General features: G+C 47.2%; 1 protein-coding gene across 2 annotated transcripts; it reads right to left on the minus strand.

Annotated features, from left to right (window-relative positions):
* Positions 1–1,898: 1,898 nt before the first annotated feature.
* HSPB8 (heat shock protein family B (small) member 8) lies at positions 1,899–15,056 on the minus strand. 2 transcript variants are annotated; one of them, XM_075012355.1, is made up of 4 exons: positions 14,902–15,056; positions 14,060–14,670; positions 8,160–8,223; positions 1,899–3,160 (listed from the first exon to the last, which is right to left on the minus strand). In XM_075012355.1, exons 2-4 carry the CDS (start codon positions 14,442–14,444, stop codon positions 3,001–3,003), a joined length of 609 nt encoding a protein of 202 aa, XP_074868456.1. In that variant the 5' UTR covers positions 14,445–14,670; positions 14,902–15,056; the 3' UTR covers positions 1,899–3,000. The 2 variants fall into 2 exon arrangements, with proteins under 2 accessions (XP_074868456.1, XP_074868455.1); XM_075012354.1 differs by having other exon boundaries at positions 14,060–14,980.
* Positions 15,057–15,438: the final 382 nt, after the last annotated feature.

Below are 15,438 nucleotides of genomic sequence, written 5' to 3' on the forward strand. Positions count from 1 at the left end.
TGGCCTTGTGCCCACTGCTCACTGTAAACATTACACAGCAAATCCCCTGACGCAGGCACTCGTTCTCTCTCGTTCGTTTTTCTAAGGAACTCCTCGAGCCACCATGCTAGTTGTTTGACATGGCTTTCAATCAGGTGATGTGGGACAGGCCAGAGTTGCCTCCTCTTGCTAAGCCAGGCTGCCAGACACCCTGTCGCTGGAGTCAACGTCGGGCAATTCCTGACAGTGTGCTGGCATAGGGGACTGGGAGTGGTCAAAGGCAATTTTACTGGCGCCTGCGATTCATCCAACCCTATTTTAATTTGTGTTTTCTTCCATGGTCATGTCAGATAGGCTCCGTAGATCACAGTCCTGTAGAGCATAGAGATGGCTGGTTGAAATGTGTGCTTTAATGCTATGGTAAATGAAAGAGAGCTTTTCCCTAAACTGAGAAGAGGTGCACATCCTGAGGGGCCGAGGCAATGGGTCTACTCTCCCAGAAAGATGTTCTGTCCGCTGCAGGAGAGGAACTAAATGTAGGAGAGGGGCTGGAGAACCATCGTTGGATGTGCCTAAGCTACAAGTCCACTGTGTCTTCATAACCAGCTCATGCCTCTCTTGGCAGAACCTTTCCCCTCATGACTGCCAGGAGCACTGGGGCGATGGTGGCGCCATGACAGTTCAGTTTAGCGCATCCCCATGAGGTGCGCTAAATCAAACCCTGGAAGTTCGACTGCCAGCACGTTGATCTTCCCATAAGCGTAGACCTTCCCTCAGGAGGCAGAAAGGCCCCTGCAACACCTGAGCAATGCACTCTGGGACTGCCTGCTCCACACAGAAACAGGGAGGATTCAGGAACGTAGTTGAGAGGGTTTCTGTCCCTACTACCAAACCCCAGTGGTGGGACCTGGCTGCAGCAAGGGAGGCTTATGTCCACCTCAGCTGCTGGTTGCATTTTTTGTTTTTGAAAGAAAAAAAAACCAGTTCGAGGAAGAACAGAGTTGATCAGAAGGCTGCCGGAGGGGAATGTCTGAACCAAAGAGCTTTTAGCATCGTCATTATGGGAAAAAAAAACAACTATCATGCCAGTAACATGCACATTCTGCAGCATTGGAGGATGCACGAGGGAGATACTGGGACCATTAAAACCCCCTTCACAGTAGAACTCGCTGAAAATCAGAGTCTCCGGCACATGGAATTTGCGGATAGTTTGACAGCTGCTTTTGTCCTGAGGCATGATGAGTCATGAACAAACAAACAAACAAACCACAAAAACCCCCAACATTTTTCGGGGAAAGGTCTGAAAAATGTCAGTTCAGATGTGTCAAAACGTTTTGGTTTGTGGAACCAAACTGAAGAGTTTTGTTTCAACTCAATTCAATGTGACTCTGTCTCTTTCCGGGCTGCGCCAGGGCCCTTTGGGAGTTGGTGCCTGGGTGCCTGCTGCCCTCTTTCTCCTCTGTGAGCCAGGCACCCTGGCTGGACTGCATCTCCCATGATACTCTGTGATCAGATGACTCCCATGATGCACTGCAGCAGCTTAACCACGGGGGGAGCTGGGAGCTTGGCTCATAGAGGCAAGTGGAAGCAAGAGTCTATAACTCTGTCCAGGTACTGTGGTGTCTCAGACAGGCACAGATTAATGTCAAACTGATACAAATAGAAATATTTGGTATTCCTGAGTTTAAAAAAAATCCAGCAACACAGATTTTCCCCAGGCAATATCTTAATTTTGCAAGAACTACAAAACTGCATTTTCTGTTAAAAAATGTCATTTAACTTTAAATTTCCTACCAGCTCAACTTACACATATATCCTGACTCAGTCCACCCCTGCCACCACCAAGCTCTGCTTCACACCCTTCCCTCCCCAAGACCCATCAAATCCTCGCTGGTTTCTGGAAAGACAAAATGACTAAAGAATGTCAACTCATTTTATTTGTCATGTTTGTCCAATAAAAGCACAAATCCTCTCTGGGAAAAAAGGTTCAAAACATACACACATTTTACATGTCTAAATACGTCAGAGCTGTCCATTTGCCTGTCTACAAAGTAACAACATCTTTCCATCATGAGTCATGATGCTGCCAGGAGGCTGTTTAAAGACCGGTAATTCAAATAATGACAAAGATGCGCAATTGGTAGGACTAAAGAGTTACACTTGAGTTGAAGAGATTTTTGATATTGTCATAAATATCTCGTCTCTAACATACAGCAAAATGACAATAAAGAAGACATCAATTTTGTTCTGTCTGATATACAGATAAACAAGACTGGAGCGTGTAAGACCTCTATAAAACTTTGGTGAAACTGGGGACTGTATTGGATACTTATTGCTGAGGAAGAAGTGTTGAAGAGGGAAGTTGGAGTTAAGCAGTTACCTACCCCAGTTTCAGTAAGACTGGCGGAGCCCCTGGACAATTTATAATGGGATTTCAACCACTGCTTAGACCTTGCTATCGTAAATTCTCTGCCCTGTGCTGGCCAGTGTCAGCTAATGGAGAAAAATAAGTGACACCTCATCATAAAATACATGTGGTCTAGTAACCAAGGCCTGCAACTGTGGGCCAAAAGTCCTGCATTCTATTCCTGGCTCTTCCAATGACATTGTATATAATAAACTGGGGCAACTCATATCACCTCTTTGTGTCTCTGTTTCACCTTCATGTGTGTTGTCTGTTTAGATTGTAAGCTCATTGGGACAGGGACTGTCAACTACTGTGTGTATATCCAGTGCCTACTACAACAGGGGTCTGTGCTCTCTCAGGCCATCTAGGTGCAACCATATTACAAAGAATAACACTAATAATGATACCGGAGGCCTACAGCCAACCACCTTTCTCCCGGTGCAAAATTAATTGGATTAGAACAGGAATATGTTGGTAAGATGTGAGGAAACAGGGTCCTTTAAGAAAATATCCAACGTACACTTTCATACGATTAACCCAATCGCATCTGGAATTGGAGAGAAATCTTTCCAGGGAGGGAACAGAAAGAAAGGGAAATGGGGAAGGAAGACACATTAAGCACAGGTTGCTTCTTGGCTGTCAGCTGGGATCTCGTTGCCATAGCTGATGTCTCCGTACTGGCAATAGGGAGGTATCTGTGGAGCTTCAATGATCAGCAAACCCTCAGGCGATAAGGAAGCAAAAACTGTGATGGGATCCACCTCATAAGGGAGTCTGGAAAGAGGAATGAAAATTAATGGGTTTGCCAACCAATCTTCAGTGCCCATTATGTTGCTTTCCCCCATACCTCTCAGAGAAGAACTTGTGGTTGTTACCTGTGTGATATTTTCCAATCTGAGGTTTATAGGACTTTCACTTTGGCATCACAGCATCTTGTGCTGCTACATCATTACTGACTTGGCTGCCCCTTGCATTTCCCCCTGGTAAACATTGCCTAGGCATGGCCAAAGTGGCTGCTGGCAAACACAACTGATCCATAGAAAGGCAGATGCAAGTCTCTCAATAAACTGATTCGTAAGCATCGAGAGACACAGGACAGTTCAGCTATAAGGATCATGAACGCGAATAAAATGTCTCATTATCCAAGGTTAACCAACATTGCTAATCAACAGCAATTACACATTGTGGGGGCACATTTGAGTTATTCACCTATATACCTGGCTTGAGAAATGATCTTTGTCCTGCATTGCTCACAGCAGTGGAAATCCTCATTCGTGAAATGGCAGAGCCAGTGTAACGGTCAGAGACTACATTGCACTTAAGGAGAATGGTCCGGGGGTTAACGCAGAAGACTGAGCATCAAGAGTCTTGGGGTCCTTGCTCACCCTGGCAGAGACTTGAGTATGTCACTGAATTAGATCTTTCTGTGCCTTAGTTTCCCCAACTGTAAATTGGTGCTGATAATATTTACAAACATCAGGGGCTCTTATGAGGCTATATTGATGAATGCTTGTGAAAAGAACTCCCAGATGGAAAAAACTATAGAAATTAACAAAGAATATTCTGTATTAAGTTAGCCCTTAAGCAAATCCAGAACCTCATTAACCTGCACTGAGAATTGGTAATGCCTTGTATTATTGATGATTATTATAACTGTGCATGTTCTGTGTATGTTTGAAGACCACTCAGCCTCTCATTTCACTACGTTTCTCTGTTTAATCTCCTCTGATGATATGTTTGGCTGGATGTCACTCACAGCTTATGCAGCCTGAGCTTCTGCAAAGCACAAGTAAATCATCTTTATGCCACAGCCTGCGTCAGGGCAAAAAAAAAATCCATGTCCAAATAAGGAGCCTCTCTGTCTACTTACTAAGTAGCTTGCCTGGGCTGGGCAGCACAAGCTTGTTCTCACATTGTTATCTCCAATCCCCACCCTACCAGTCTGTATTCAAGCTGGCTTGCATTTCAGCAGCAAGTTTCGGTCACTGTTTATTTCAAAGAATTCCATCCGTCTGAACTCTGTGGCTCTGACCATCACTTCCTCTGCAGCACAGCTCACCATTTGTGCCCACATAAGGAGACAGTGTCATGCATTCATTGTGACAAACTCTGGCATTCCCTTTGCCTTGGAAATGAAGGTGCAGGACAACGGGGATTAGGCCCTGGATGTCTAGCACTGGGGGGCTTGGCAAGGGAATGGCCACGGACCCACAAACCTAAACACACTCTGACCCATCCCCCAGAAGCTGTGACAGCCCATGGAGATGGGTAGTGACAGATGAACAGCCACTCCCCTGCTCCTCTCTGGCTCTGGAGGGAGAAAACGCCTCTTAGCTGTTTTGCTCCTAATCTATTTAAGCACTGGCAGAGCAGAACTTGGTACTGTACACACCAACCACATACCAGCTGCTGGGCAGGTAACAAGCCAGAAGAGAGCGAGGGGCCTGACTTTGATTCCACACTGGTAACTCCACCGACATGCGTTTCCACTCCTGACTTACACCACTGCAAGTGACAGCAGAATCAGGCCCCAGGTATCACCTTGGGCATCACGCTGCAGAAGGCAGGTGGGGTCACAGTGAGCGGTTCCATCACAGTTCCACACACGGAGTGAGGAAGTCTGGCTGGGTGCCTCTGACATTGGAGGGCACAGAGATGTGGTTTTGGCGGGTGGGGGGAAGCTAGCCTCCCACAAAAAGAGGATTTCATTTCACCGCTGGCCTCACTGACTGATGCGCCTTCTAATCTTTTCTATTCAGGGTCAGAATTGTTCCACCCAGGTGCAGAATAAAATTTATGTGCACCAAGGCATGTGCAAATGTGCACCACCAACAAAACCATAAAACCTAGCAGTGGGCGCTCTGCTAACCAACTGGACGGCACTGGAATCTCTCCTGCATGGCTGCACAAGTGTACTGTTTACTGAGACCCACCCATTTGTCCCATCTGGAGCAAGCTTTTTCCTTTGCCAGTTCTGATCAGACTGCAATGAGCCAGGGCCTGTTAACATAAATGCATCTGCCACTTCTCACCTGTTAAACAAATATTCAGTACACGTCAGCCAGGATTTAGCACCTGAACGCATGTATAAAACTTTCAATATACGAGCCATTTCACTGACCACTCTTTGAGGGTGTGTCTATACTTACTGCAAGTTTGACACACTGCAGTTGATCCCCTGGAGCTTAATTTTGCCACGTCAGTGAAGACGTGGCAAAATCAATTTCTCTGGGCTCAGCCGTCAGCCCTTGTACTCCATGCTGCCACATGGAGTAAGGCCCCAAGAGCCCTGATCTACAGCAGGGTACAAAGTCAATCCTGGTACATTGATTCTAGCTACGCTAATGACATGGCTGGAACTGCGTATCTGGGATCGACCTTGATCCACCGTGTGGATCAGGCCTAAGTTAGGAACGTTCTTAAGTGTTTTCCTGGCCTGGGGCCTTTGTTTCCATTCTGTGCCCTTTGCATTGTCTTTTAAAATGTGAGTAATTTTTGAGAATGTAAAAAACCCAAACTAACGACAACTTTTTTTTGACTCTGAGTACCCTTCCCTGATAGCTTTGACTCAACCCCCAAAAACTAGACAAGTGGGAGATGACATAATTTTCTCACCTCAGTCCCCTTGTTGTTATTTCCCCCATCTGGTACACTCCAGACAATTCCAAAAATAGAGTCACAATCAATATAGTTAGGGTTATGGTTGAGTAAAGGTTCAGAAAAGATCATTTGTTTTGCCTTAGTCATGAGGTATTTATAAGTACCATGAGCTAATGAGACATTTGCCTTCCCTTACACATCCACCATGGGCCTCACTCAGCCACAGCCAGGAATCTCGCAGGAAATAAATCTGTCAAGTGCACCTGTAAGCTGGGAATACCCACCAGTTGAAACCCTTTCCATCTGCCCAGCCCGGTTCCTCTCCAACCTGTTCTGCCCAGCTTTCACTTTCCTGGCAATGGAAAGAATATTTGCAAAATATGTCCTGACATTCAGGTCTATGCCTGTCTGTATTTCGCATACACAGACGCTAGAAAAAGGTATGCAGGAAAGGCTAAATACGGACACCTCAACCATGATGTGTGCCTTTGTGGTGGGAAAGAAATTAAGACAGTGAAAACAACTCTTGGGATTGTTGGAAGTTCTCTAGCATGTGGGCCTTTGATGGCGCATTTGTCTGGAAAGCATAAAGTGCTTTTTCTAAGCTGGGTAAGGCATTACTCCTGTTTTACAGATTGGGAAACTGAGGAACAGAGTGGTTTAAGGGACACAGCAGGTCAATGACAAAGAAGGGAATTGAGTTTATGTCTCTGGCTTCCCAAGCTCAGTATAAGTTTAGTTTCTCTGTGGGCTTGCATTTCCTTGAAGGAGATGCTAGTTGGCAATCATACCTGAACTGCTCTGAAGAGGAAAATTTGGCATTGGGTTTTGATTTGACCTGTTTTGTAGCAGTCAGCAGGGAATTCTGGGAGAATTGGGCTGGGGGTCTGTTTGGCTTTGCACTCAACCTGACCCCTGACACAAAGGGAACGTGTTGTCTTTGGATTCTTTTCTAAGACCTCCAACCAGGGTGCTGCTTTTGCATGGCCACCTACTCAGTAGGAACTGGCTGGAGACCCACCAACTCATCTCACACAGCCCACCAGGTGGAAATACCTTTTTCCCGCCACTGTCAGGCTGGGCTGAATTTGAACCAGTGAGAGGCCAGAGTGGTGCTGTCTTGTGGCTTTAAATTTCATTGAGTGTTCTGGAGTGTGACTCATTCACACAGTGTAAGTCTCAAGGACTTGGGGAAGTGTGTGTGGGGGCTGTTGTTATTACTCAGGCACTCATAAATAGACCAAAAATATATTGTGGCATCATTGGTCCAAATTCATTGCTGGTGTAACTCCGCTCAAGTCAAGACGATTACAGAAGGGAGAACGTGGCCCCTAGAATCTCTTGCGCAAACACAGACTTGGGTTTGTAATAACTAAAGCCTGAAGGAATGTGGCTTGCGGGCAGGGAATTCAGCCCTTTCAAACACATCACACAGATTTATGTTTCCTACCAAGCTTCACCGAGAGCCAGACTTAATGGCTGCGGTTTTCAAAGCCGTCCAGCGTTTCAGACACACCACCCTAATTAATTTCAAGGGGAATTCTGACTCTAAATCACCTAGGCAGCCTTAAAAGAATCTCGGCCCATCAGCTGATGGACTCAGTGCTGGCAGGGAGGGGCTCGGTGCTGGCTGAAGAGGATGGTGTCTGGTAGGGCTGACTTCTCTATTGGTGAGTGATTTCAGCATTAGTCGCAGTTACAGCCGGGTTTGGTAATTCACAGAATCATAGAACACTAGACCTGGAAGGGATCTCAAGAGGTCATCAGGTCCAGTCCCCCGCCCACATGGCAGGACCAAGCATCGTCTAGACCAACCCTGACAGACGTCTATCTAACCTGCTCTTAAATATCTGCAGCGATGGAGATTCCACAGCCTCCCTAGGTAATCTATTCCAATGTGCAACCACCCTGACAGTTAGGAATTTTTTCCTAATGTCCAACCTTAACTGCCCTTGCTGCAGTTTAAGCCCGTTGCTTCTTGTCCTCTCCTCAGATCATGAAATGATCTTCTGTGCAAGCAATGCTGTCACCCTCCCTCAACTTTCCGTCATCCACGGTTAGCCCAATTCTACTCTGAGGTGTCCACTCGTAAGCCCAGCTCTGCGCCGTGGAATGAGAGCACCAGGAGCCCGACTGGAACGAACCGAGAAACCACGGTGTGCATTATACATACTGGATTTTCTTGGTGAAGTTCTTGGAGACGATTCCGCCTTCCAACTGCTGCTCTTCATGTTTGCCTGGAGGGGAGAGGAAACCACAACCCGAGTGACCACCAGGCTGTTTTACCAAAGGGAAAAAAAACCATCCGCTTGGATCCACCCCCCACTCCATGTTCAAAGCTCCCTTTGCAGTTAGATGAAACAAAGCCCTTGCTCCTAGTAGAAAAAGTAACTTGGCAAGAAGCTGGTAGTGACGGAACCTGCAGGAGTAAGCCTCAAGCTGAGCAGCCAACAGATATTGTGGAAGAAGCAACTCTGCCTTCTGCATCTAGCTTAGAGGGCCTAATTCTACTCTCCCTTACACCAGTGTGATTACATGGGTGTTCAGCGGAGTTGTTTCTCGGTTACACCAGTGAGACGATAGGCCCAGAAGCTCAATGTCGACTTGGATGCCAGTGTCATGGGGTTCAGACCACCCTACCCTTCCCATAATGCTAAATGGGAGGAAGTCCTAGACAGACAGGAGGGAGGTTCCAAGGGGTCTAGAAGAGGTAGAGGAGCACTGCTCTAAGACAGCCTTTGAGGAAGGTTTACTCTTCTTAGAGCCAGACGCATGTGGACACCTCAGGTTCTGCAGGAGGCAAATGCATAAAACCCATTCTCCCCTACACGCACTGCAGATCCCAAACAGGAAGAGACTCATGGAACTTGGCTCTCAGACGCCCTGATCCTGCACCATTAAAACCACTGGGAGCTTTGCTATTGGCTCTAACAAGCCCTGAAATGCCCCGATTCAAAGTTCTCAGCACTCTTGAATCAGTCAGAGCTATTAGAAGGTTTTGTGGCTAGAGGGAATGGGGGTGGGGGAGGGGGTGGGGCAGTGGTAAAAATTGTGGATGAAGTAAGATTCTTAGAATGCAGGTTGGCCGGGTGCGTTCTGAACAGAATGAGACTGAACAGCTGGAGGCCGGGACAGATCCATGTAAAAAAGTAGGAAAACCTATATAGAATCCACAGGCAAGAGTTTTGATAACTTGACGCGTTGACAGGCGAGGCTTTGCTGTCCCGGTTTTCTGACACTGCTGGTTGCTTAGGGTTGCTGCAATAAGCAGAGACCCCCAAATGATGGGGCTAGTTTAAGACTAGCTTTGGGGAAGTATCTGCACATGTGGGTGCAAGGAGTGAGTGAAGATCCAACAGCTGCTGAAGTGTCTCCTGTACCCCCAGCTACTTTCATCCAATTATCAGCTCCGGAGAGCCAACCGCTCCGTGTTTTGGCAAACGGCCATGAGTCCAAGGGTGATTCAATGAGGGAGACAGTAGCACCTGGAGCTGAAGATATGAGGCTCTATCTTGTGGAGGACGGTCCACACCTCTGCGTGCTTCTATCAAGTCCTACTTTAAATGTAACCCCCAAAGGCTTTGGCCCCACGCCCCTAGCCATCCAGCACGGTGTGCTTGCCAGTACAGGCGATTATGGCTCTACTGGCTGTGCTAGAAACTCTTCAGCAGGCAGCTTTATTCTGTGCTCTTATCTCCCGACTGGTTTTCTTTCTTAGCTAGCTGAGTTCTCCTTTCAGTCCAAGTGGTGGAGGACTATGTTCTGGGTGCTGGAGTGACCGCAGGAGATCTAGCTGTATGTGCTGTGGTTTGCTGCACTAACATCAACATGGAATTAAACAAGGTGCGCTGAATTACCCTGCTTTCACCAACCCTGTGTGTTCAAACGTGCTGAGTAAGCCCCCTGGAAATTGGGACATTGGCCTAGCACTCAGGAAAAATTGCTTCTGAGGTTTTAAGGTCCCGCTTAAGACACATTTTCACACTTCACAGCAACAAGAGCTAGTTATCTTTACTGTACAGTGAAAGCTGAGATTCTCACCTGATCCCATGCCTCCAGGAGCTGGGGCTTTAAGAAAAATCACTAATTTATATGAAAGTCCCAGTGAAGTCTCATGAGGTGGCAACACTCATGCTCCCTTATTTGTCTGGAAATATGTGGCACACCTTAGGTGCTTCTTAGATGTTAATAGCAGACAGATAATTGTCCTCTGCTATATAAAGGTCAATATTCTGATTCAGCACATACAGAGTTAAATTTCAGACTGTGGCACAAGGTTTAATTGGAACATTTCGTGTTAGAAAGCAGTGGTAAGGAGCTTATTGGAGCTTCTTCTGGGCAGATGACTCTAATAATTAGACCCGAGGTGGTGTCAGCAAAGCAGCAGCATGGCAGAAAACCCTATGCCTTATTTCTGTGTTTAAATGCAAGTTTAAAATCCAAGCAGGTGCTCTGTGCTTCTTCAGTACATAGAGGAAATATAAATCAGAGGCCTCTGATAAATATACTGAAGTACAGATGTGTAAAAATAATCAAACAGGCCCAAATGCTATCTCACGCCTGCATAGATCAGCAGTGCCAGCATGGTGGCATCATAGAGCTAGGATCCAGAACAGAGCTGGGTGAAATTCTTCAGACAACAAACGCTCTTTATTGAAAGATACAGATTCAGGCTGACTTAAACATGTTGTGACTCTGTGTAGAATTCTCTTGTCACCTCCCCTCACCCCATTCAGAAAGGAGAATAAAAAAAAAAAGCCAGTCAAAATGGTGATTTTTTAAAAAAAATCAAAATCTTTTTTCTTTCAAATTTTACTTCATTAGGTTTGGGCCAAAACAAACCTCCACTCCTGACTTTCTCAGTGTGTTGCACAGTAGGGGCTCAAGATTTGTAAACTTAATGTTTGCGAATTCAAGTATTCGCGAGTGGCCGAGTGGCTGCTTCCCCCAGGACCTTGGGGCCGGGGCACTGGCAGCCACCGCTTCCCTGGGGCAGGCTGCCGTGTTCATGAAATTCAACATTCGCGAGGGTTCTCAACACGGGACCCTTGCAAATGTTGAGACCCTACTGTATATTAAAGAAGTGGACACCCCTGAGAGAGTGTATCTATCAGTATCTACCCACTCATGTTGTAGTAATGGGTTATAGCATATATAGCAGTGTTTTGCAACCTTATAAAAAATTCACCCCTTTAAAAAATTATAAATACACCTAGACCTCTCTCATGTACCCCTAAGGGTTGAGAAACTTGGTCCCAAGGCAATCTGAAGTCTTGAAACAATGCCATTCAACTTTTCCCACCTACTGTACTCTTTGCAGGAGTCAGATTTCTTTTGCATACCAGCAAGTTACACCTCCCTTAAAAACTACTTAAACATGCAAAAATGTCACAGAAGATGACTACTGAAAACTTTCTGCCGTTCTACCATCTTATTACCAAATAAATAAATTGGAATAGAAATATTGTACTTACATTTCCACAGTAGAAACAGGTCATTCTCTGAATGAACTTTTAGACTATGCTGGCTTTACTCGTGTTTTTATTTAGCCTGCTGTAAAACTAGGCAAATATCTAGATGAGGTGATGTACCCCCTGGAAGACTTCAGTGTACCCCTGAGGGTACAGACACCCATGGCTGAGAAACACTGATATCTAGCACATTAATACAATGTGAGTTAGTAGACACAGATACACTCCCGCTTAGGGGTGTCCTCTTTTTTTGAAAGCTCATATATGGTAACCCTGCCTGAATCAGCCCTGCAGTGGCAGAACTCGCCAGAAGCCCCTAACTCTATCTGTGGAGAACCGAGGGCTTCCCCCAGAAAGGACGCCCCCCAACTCAAATGCAGCAGGAAGAAAATTAGTTTCTAGTGGCTGCGCTTAGGTTCCATTCCAAAGGCAGAGCCCACCCTAGTGGTAGCAGGTGTGACTCCCTTGCCTGTTGGAAGGAGTTACTGCCTTTTTACTCTCTGGTGGGACAGGCCCAAAGAGCCATTTAACAGCTCAGCTCCGAACCACATGAATCTTCTCCCAGCAGGTGCTGCCAGAGCCCCTACAGCTGATCAGAAAGGGGGTGTCCTTCTGTTTGGCTCACCCTGCTCAAGGCTTATTTGTTACTTTTTAAGGGCTTATCAGCCAGAATTCCCCAGGTGCATCTCCATGCTAATGTAGGAGTCCTTCCTGGAAGGGGGCACAGGGGAGAGCTTTTCTCTGAGGTCACCCTGCTTCTTTAGCGAGATTTAGCAAGTAGCATCTCTGTCTGGCTCTCCGTGGCCTTGGTCTGGGTTATGATCACATTTGCTGTGGTTTCCCTAAACTTGCTTCCCTCTTTGAAGCACAGAAATCCAAGCCTGCCGAGATCCATCCTGCTACCAGCATAAGACTGTCCAAATACTTGGCCCACCATAGCTTGATGGGTCATCACACTCCAAAGTTTCCACATTGTTGCCCTGCATTGCCAGTCTCCTTCCTGACATTTCAGACTGAAATCACATCTCACTGGATTCCTGCCCCACCAGGCCTGGCTGACTACTTTTCCTCCATCCCCAGCATAATCCTCTCCCTTCCTTCCCCGGGGGTGATGGTGCAGGTAGTCAGAGCACTTACAGCTCAGCTCTGTGCATCAGGCCCTCAGCTGGTGTAAATCAGCAGGGCTCTTCTCAAACTAAGAGTGAAACCAACAGCTGAGGAGCTAGCTCTGGTTTTTTTTTCCTTTTCCTTTCAGCTGCTCTGACCCTTGTGCCCCCCCTAGCAGGCCTTACAAAGAGAATCTCAGCAGGTTTTTTTTCCTGCCCACTTTGTGTTCCTGGTAACATTGTTTTTAATGCTACATTAATTGTAGGAGAATCACAATAGAATTTTTATGGATGGGCTTAGACCTCCTCATTCCAGGCTAGTGAATTGGTTCTGTCGTCAGTGTTATATTGCACGAGATGCTAAGCAAATTAATGATTAGACACAACCTAAAGAAAGGTGGGCGTTTTTCCCCCTTCCCAGGTAATTTCTTTTGTTGTTTCTGCTCTGTTAACTTCCCCCTTTGTTTTCCAGTTTTATGTTCTGTTTCCATCACCCTTCCCTAGCTTGACTGCACAATGCATGTTTTTTTTTCTCCTGGGCTGTTAATCCTGCCTTGTTTTAAAACCTCCACTTAACTCTTTGTGGTCACCTCCATTTCTGGCTCCCTTCCTCCTCCTGTTCTTTTTGTCCAACTGTCCTGCCCCTTTAGGACTTTGTACTGTTGGGGGGATGGGATCACTGAAGCATTGAGTCTGTTCTGGTAATTCTCATGACCAGTTGCTGGACTGCCTGAGGACAATGTAGTTAGACTTTGCCCCTTTACAGGAATCCGACCCACCCAGGATACCATAAACTCTGGAATGAGGCAGAATTCACGGAAAGTCTTCAACTGTCTTGTCTAGTAATAAAACAAATGTCTTCACTAACAACAACGTCGCTCAGCAAAACTGGCTGGGCTTGTGCGCCTCTAGGCCTCCCCTCACGCTAGCAACAGCCCCATCAAAATCCACAGAGTCCCACTGCTGTGAGACTGGAGTACGCAGAAGGAGAATCAGACCCCTCAAGCCCATTCCCGCCCGCACTTCCCCCGGTTCCCTCAGTCTGCGGCTGGGGGAGTAGCCCTCTTCCTCCATTTCTTGTCAAGTTCCTTTCCCTGCCTCAGGCCTCAGTGGTCAGGTGCTGGTCCTGCAGGGGTCTGTTTCTTTGCTAAACTGAAGCTCACATCGCAGGGGCAGAAGCTCCAGGAAACAGTTCTTCCAGACTTATCTTTTGTTAGAGCTTTTTTTTTTTTTTCTTTTTAAGGCCCTAGCTCAGTGGCTCCCGACCTTTCCACCAGTGCAGACCTCCAATCTGTTCCTGGGCCCCCACCAAAGCCAATTCAATTTTCTAGCCTCATTTTTGTTTAGCTTTTTTTTTTTTTCCCACAGGCCCCCCCCCCCCCCCCGCAATACCCTCATGGTGTTGGACCCAAGTTGGGACCCACTACAAATATTTCCATCCCCCTCAGTTCCTTTCCCCTGTGCTTCCCTTGCTTTGATCTCTGCCGCTCACTCACCTGACACTTCCACAAAGCCATCCTTGGTTTTCACTGTCAGCTCCTCGGGTTTAAAGCTTTGCACGTTGACGCACACCTTCCACGGCTCCCTAGAGGAGGGAACGGGGCTCCGGCCTTCGGGGTAACTGCCAAACCGGGAGCTGTAGCCGGGAGGGGACATGGCAGAGGTTCGGGCCATTCCTGAACGCAGTGGACCGGGCCACGTACTGGTCAGTCGTGGGCGAGCCCAGTCCAGCAAGTCTGCAGTCAGGTCCCCAGAGAAGGGCGAAATGCCGAAGTCATCATCCAGGAGTCGAGAGGACAAGCCAGGCTCTCTGAAGCGGTCTCGGACACTTCGGTGCCGGGGGGAGTAATGGCAGGAAAAGGGCATCTGGCTGTCAGCCATGATGTTCTTCTAAGAGAAATGCAACAGCAAGTGTGGACAAAAACACTTCCAATGTCTTCCGGCTGTACAGCACAAGCTGTTCCTGGAAATGTCAGTGTTTGCTGTTCCCCTCTGGAGGGCAAAGTTTCACTTGATGAAGTTCCCAGAAAAGAGTCATTCACATGCCGCAGAGAGGCTGGAACTGTAGTGTCTGGATTCTGACAGTTTATACCAGAATCCCACCTCCCTGAAACCAGCAAGATAAAACAAACAAACAAACAAACAAATCAGGGCAGAAGCATTCAAGGAGTTAAAAAATTCAGGAGGCAGAGAATTCAGGAGGTAAAGAGCAAGAGGAGAGAAAAAGTTTCCTGTTTGTTTTAAATCCCACACCAAACAAACAAACCCCGTTGCTGAAAACTCTCTCTGCAGGAACAAGAAGAATCCCAAATTTAAGCCACTTGTTTCCTCTGTTTACCTGCTCCTTCCCCCCGATCCCAGGCAGGAGCTTAAATAAACATTTGTGCTCAGAGTCGAGAAACTTCTCTAGCATTCCAGCCCGCTGGGAGCCTTCTATTTATATGGAGTTCGGGGAGGGGGTTGTGCTTTGCCATCCAGGCCCTGTCAGCTGGGTATTTTGGAGAGGATGACCCACTCTTGGAGAATTTGTGCAGCGACAGCTGACCTCTCCCACTGGGCTGGGAATACTGACGTGGGACAGCCAAGTTTAGGCAGCTTTCCTCACTCGCCACTCCTCCTGCTCTGCTCCCTCCCTGGCCACAGGCCATTCCACAGCAGTCCGCATGCTCCAGGGCTGACTGCAACCCTCCTCCTGTCCCTGGTTTAAAATACCCACCTGCCCCAAAGTTATCAGAGCCCTCGCTCTGCTCTCGCTGCAAGGACACCTGTTCGCTGGGGCGACTGAGCCAGGCAGGGAGCGCCAGTCATTCCCTTGTGGCTTCGGAATGACTGCGTAAGTGACGAACCAGGGCTGTGCGCAGGGCGTGGGGTCAGA

This window comes from Carettochelys insculpta, chromosome 18 (genome assembly GCF_033958435.1).
Source record: "Carettochelys insculpta isolate YL-2023 chromosome 18, ASM3395843v1, whole genome shotgun sequence".
NCBI classification, from domain to species: Eukaryota; Metazoa; Chordata; order Testudines; family Carettochelyidae; genus Carettochelys; species Carettochelys insculpta.

Excerpts from the sequence above, each read along its gene's own strand:
- HSPB8 (XM_075012355.1), bottom strand. The coding sequence starts at position 14,444 with ATGGCTGACAGCCAGATGCCCTTTTCCTGCCATTACTCCCCCCGGCAC. Across the intron at positions 8,224-14,059 it reads TGGCTTTGTGGAAGTGTCAG|GCAAACATGAAGAGCAGCAG; the intron begins GTGAGTGAGCGG and ends TCTCCCCTCCAG. Across the intron at positions 3,161-8,159 it reads AACTTCACCAAGAAAATCCA|ACTCCCTTATGAGGTGGATC; the intron begins GTATGTATAATG and ends TCCTCTTTCCAG.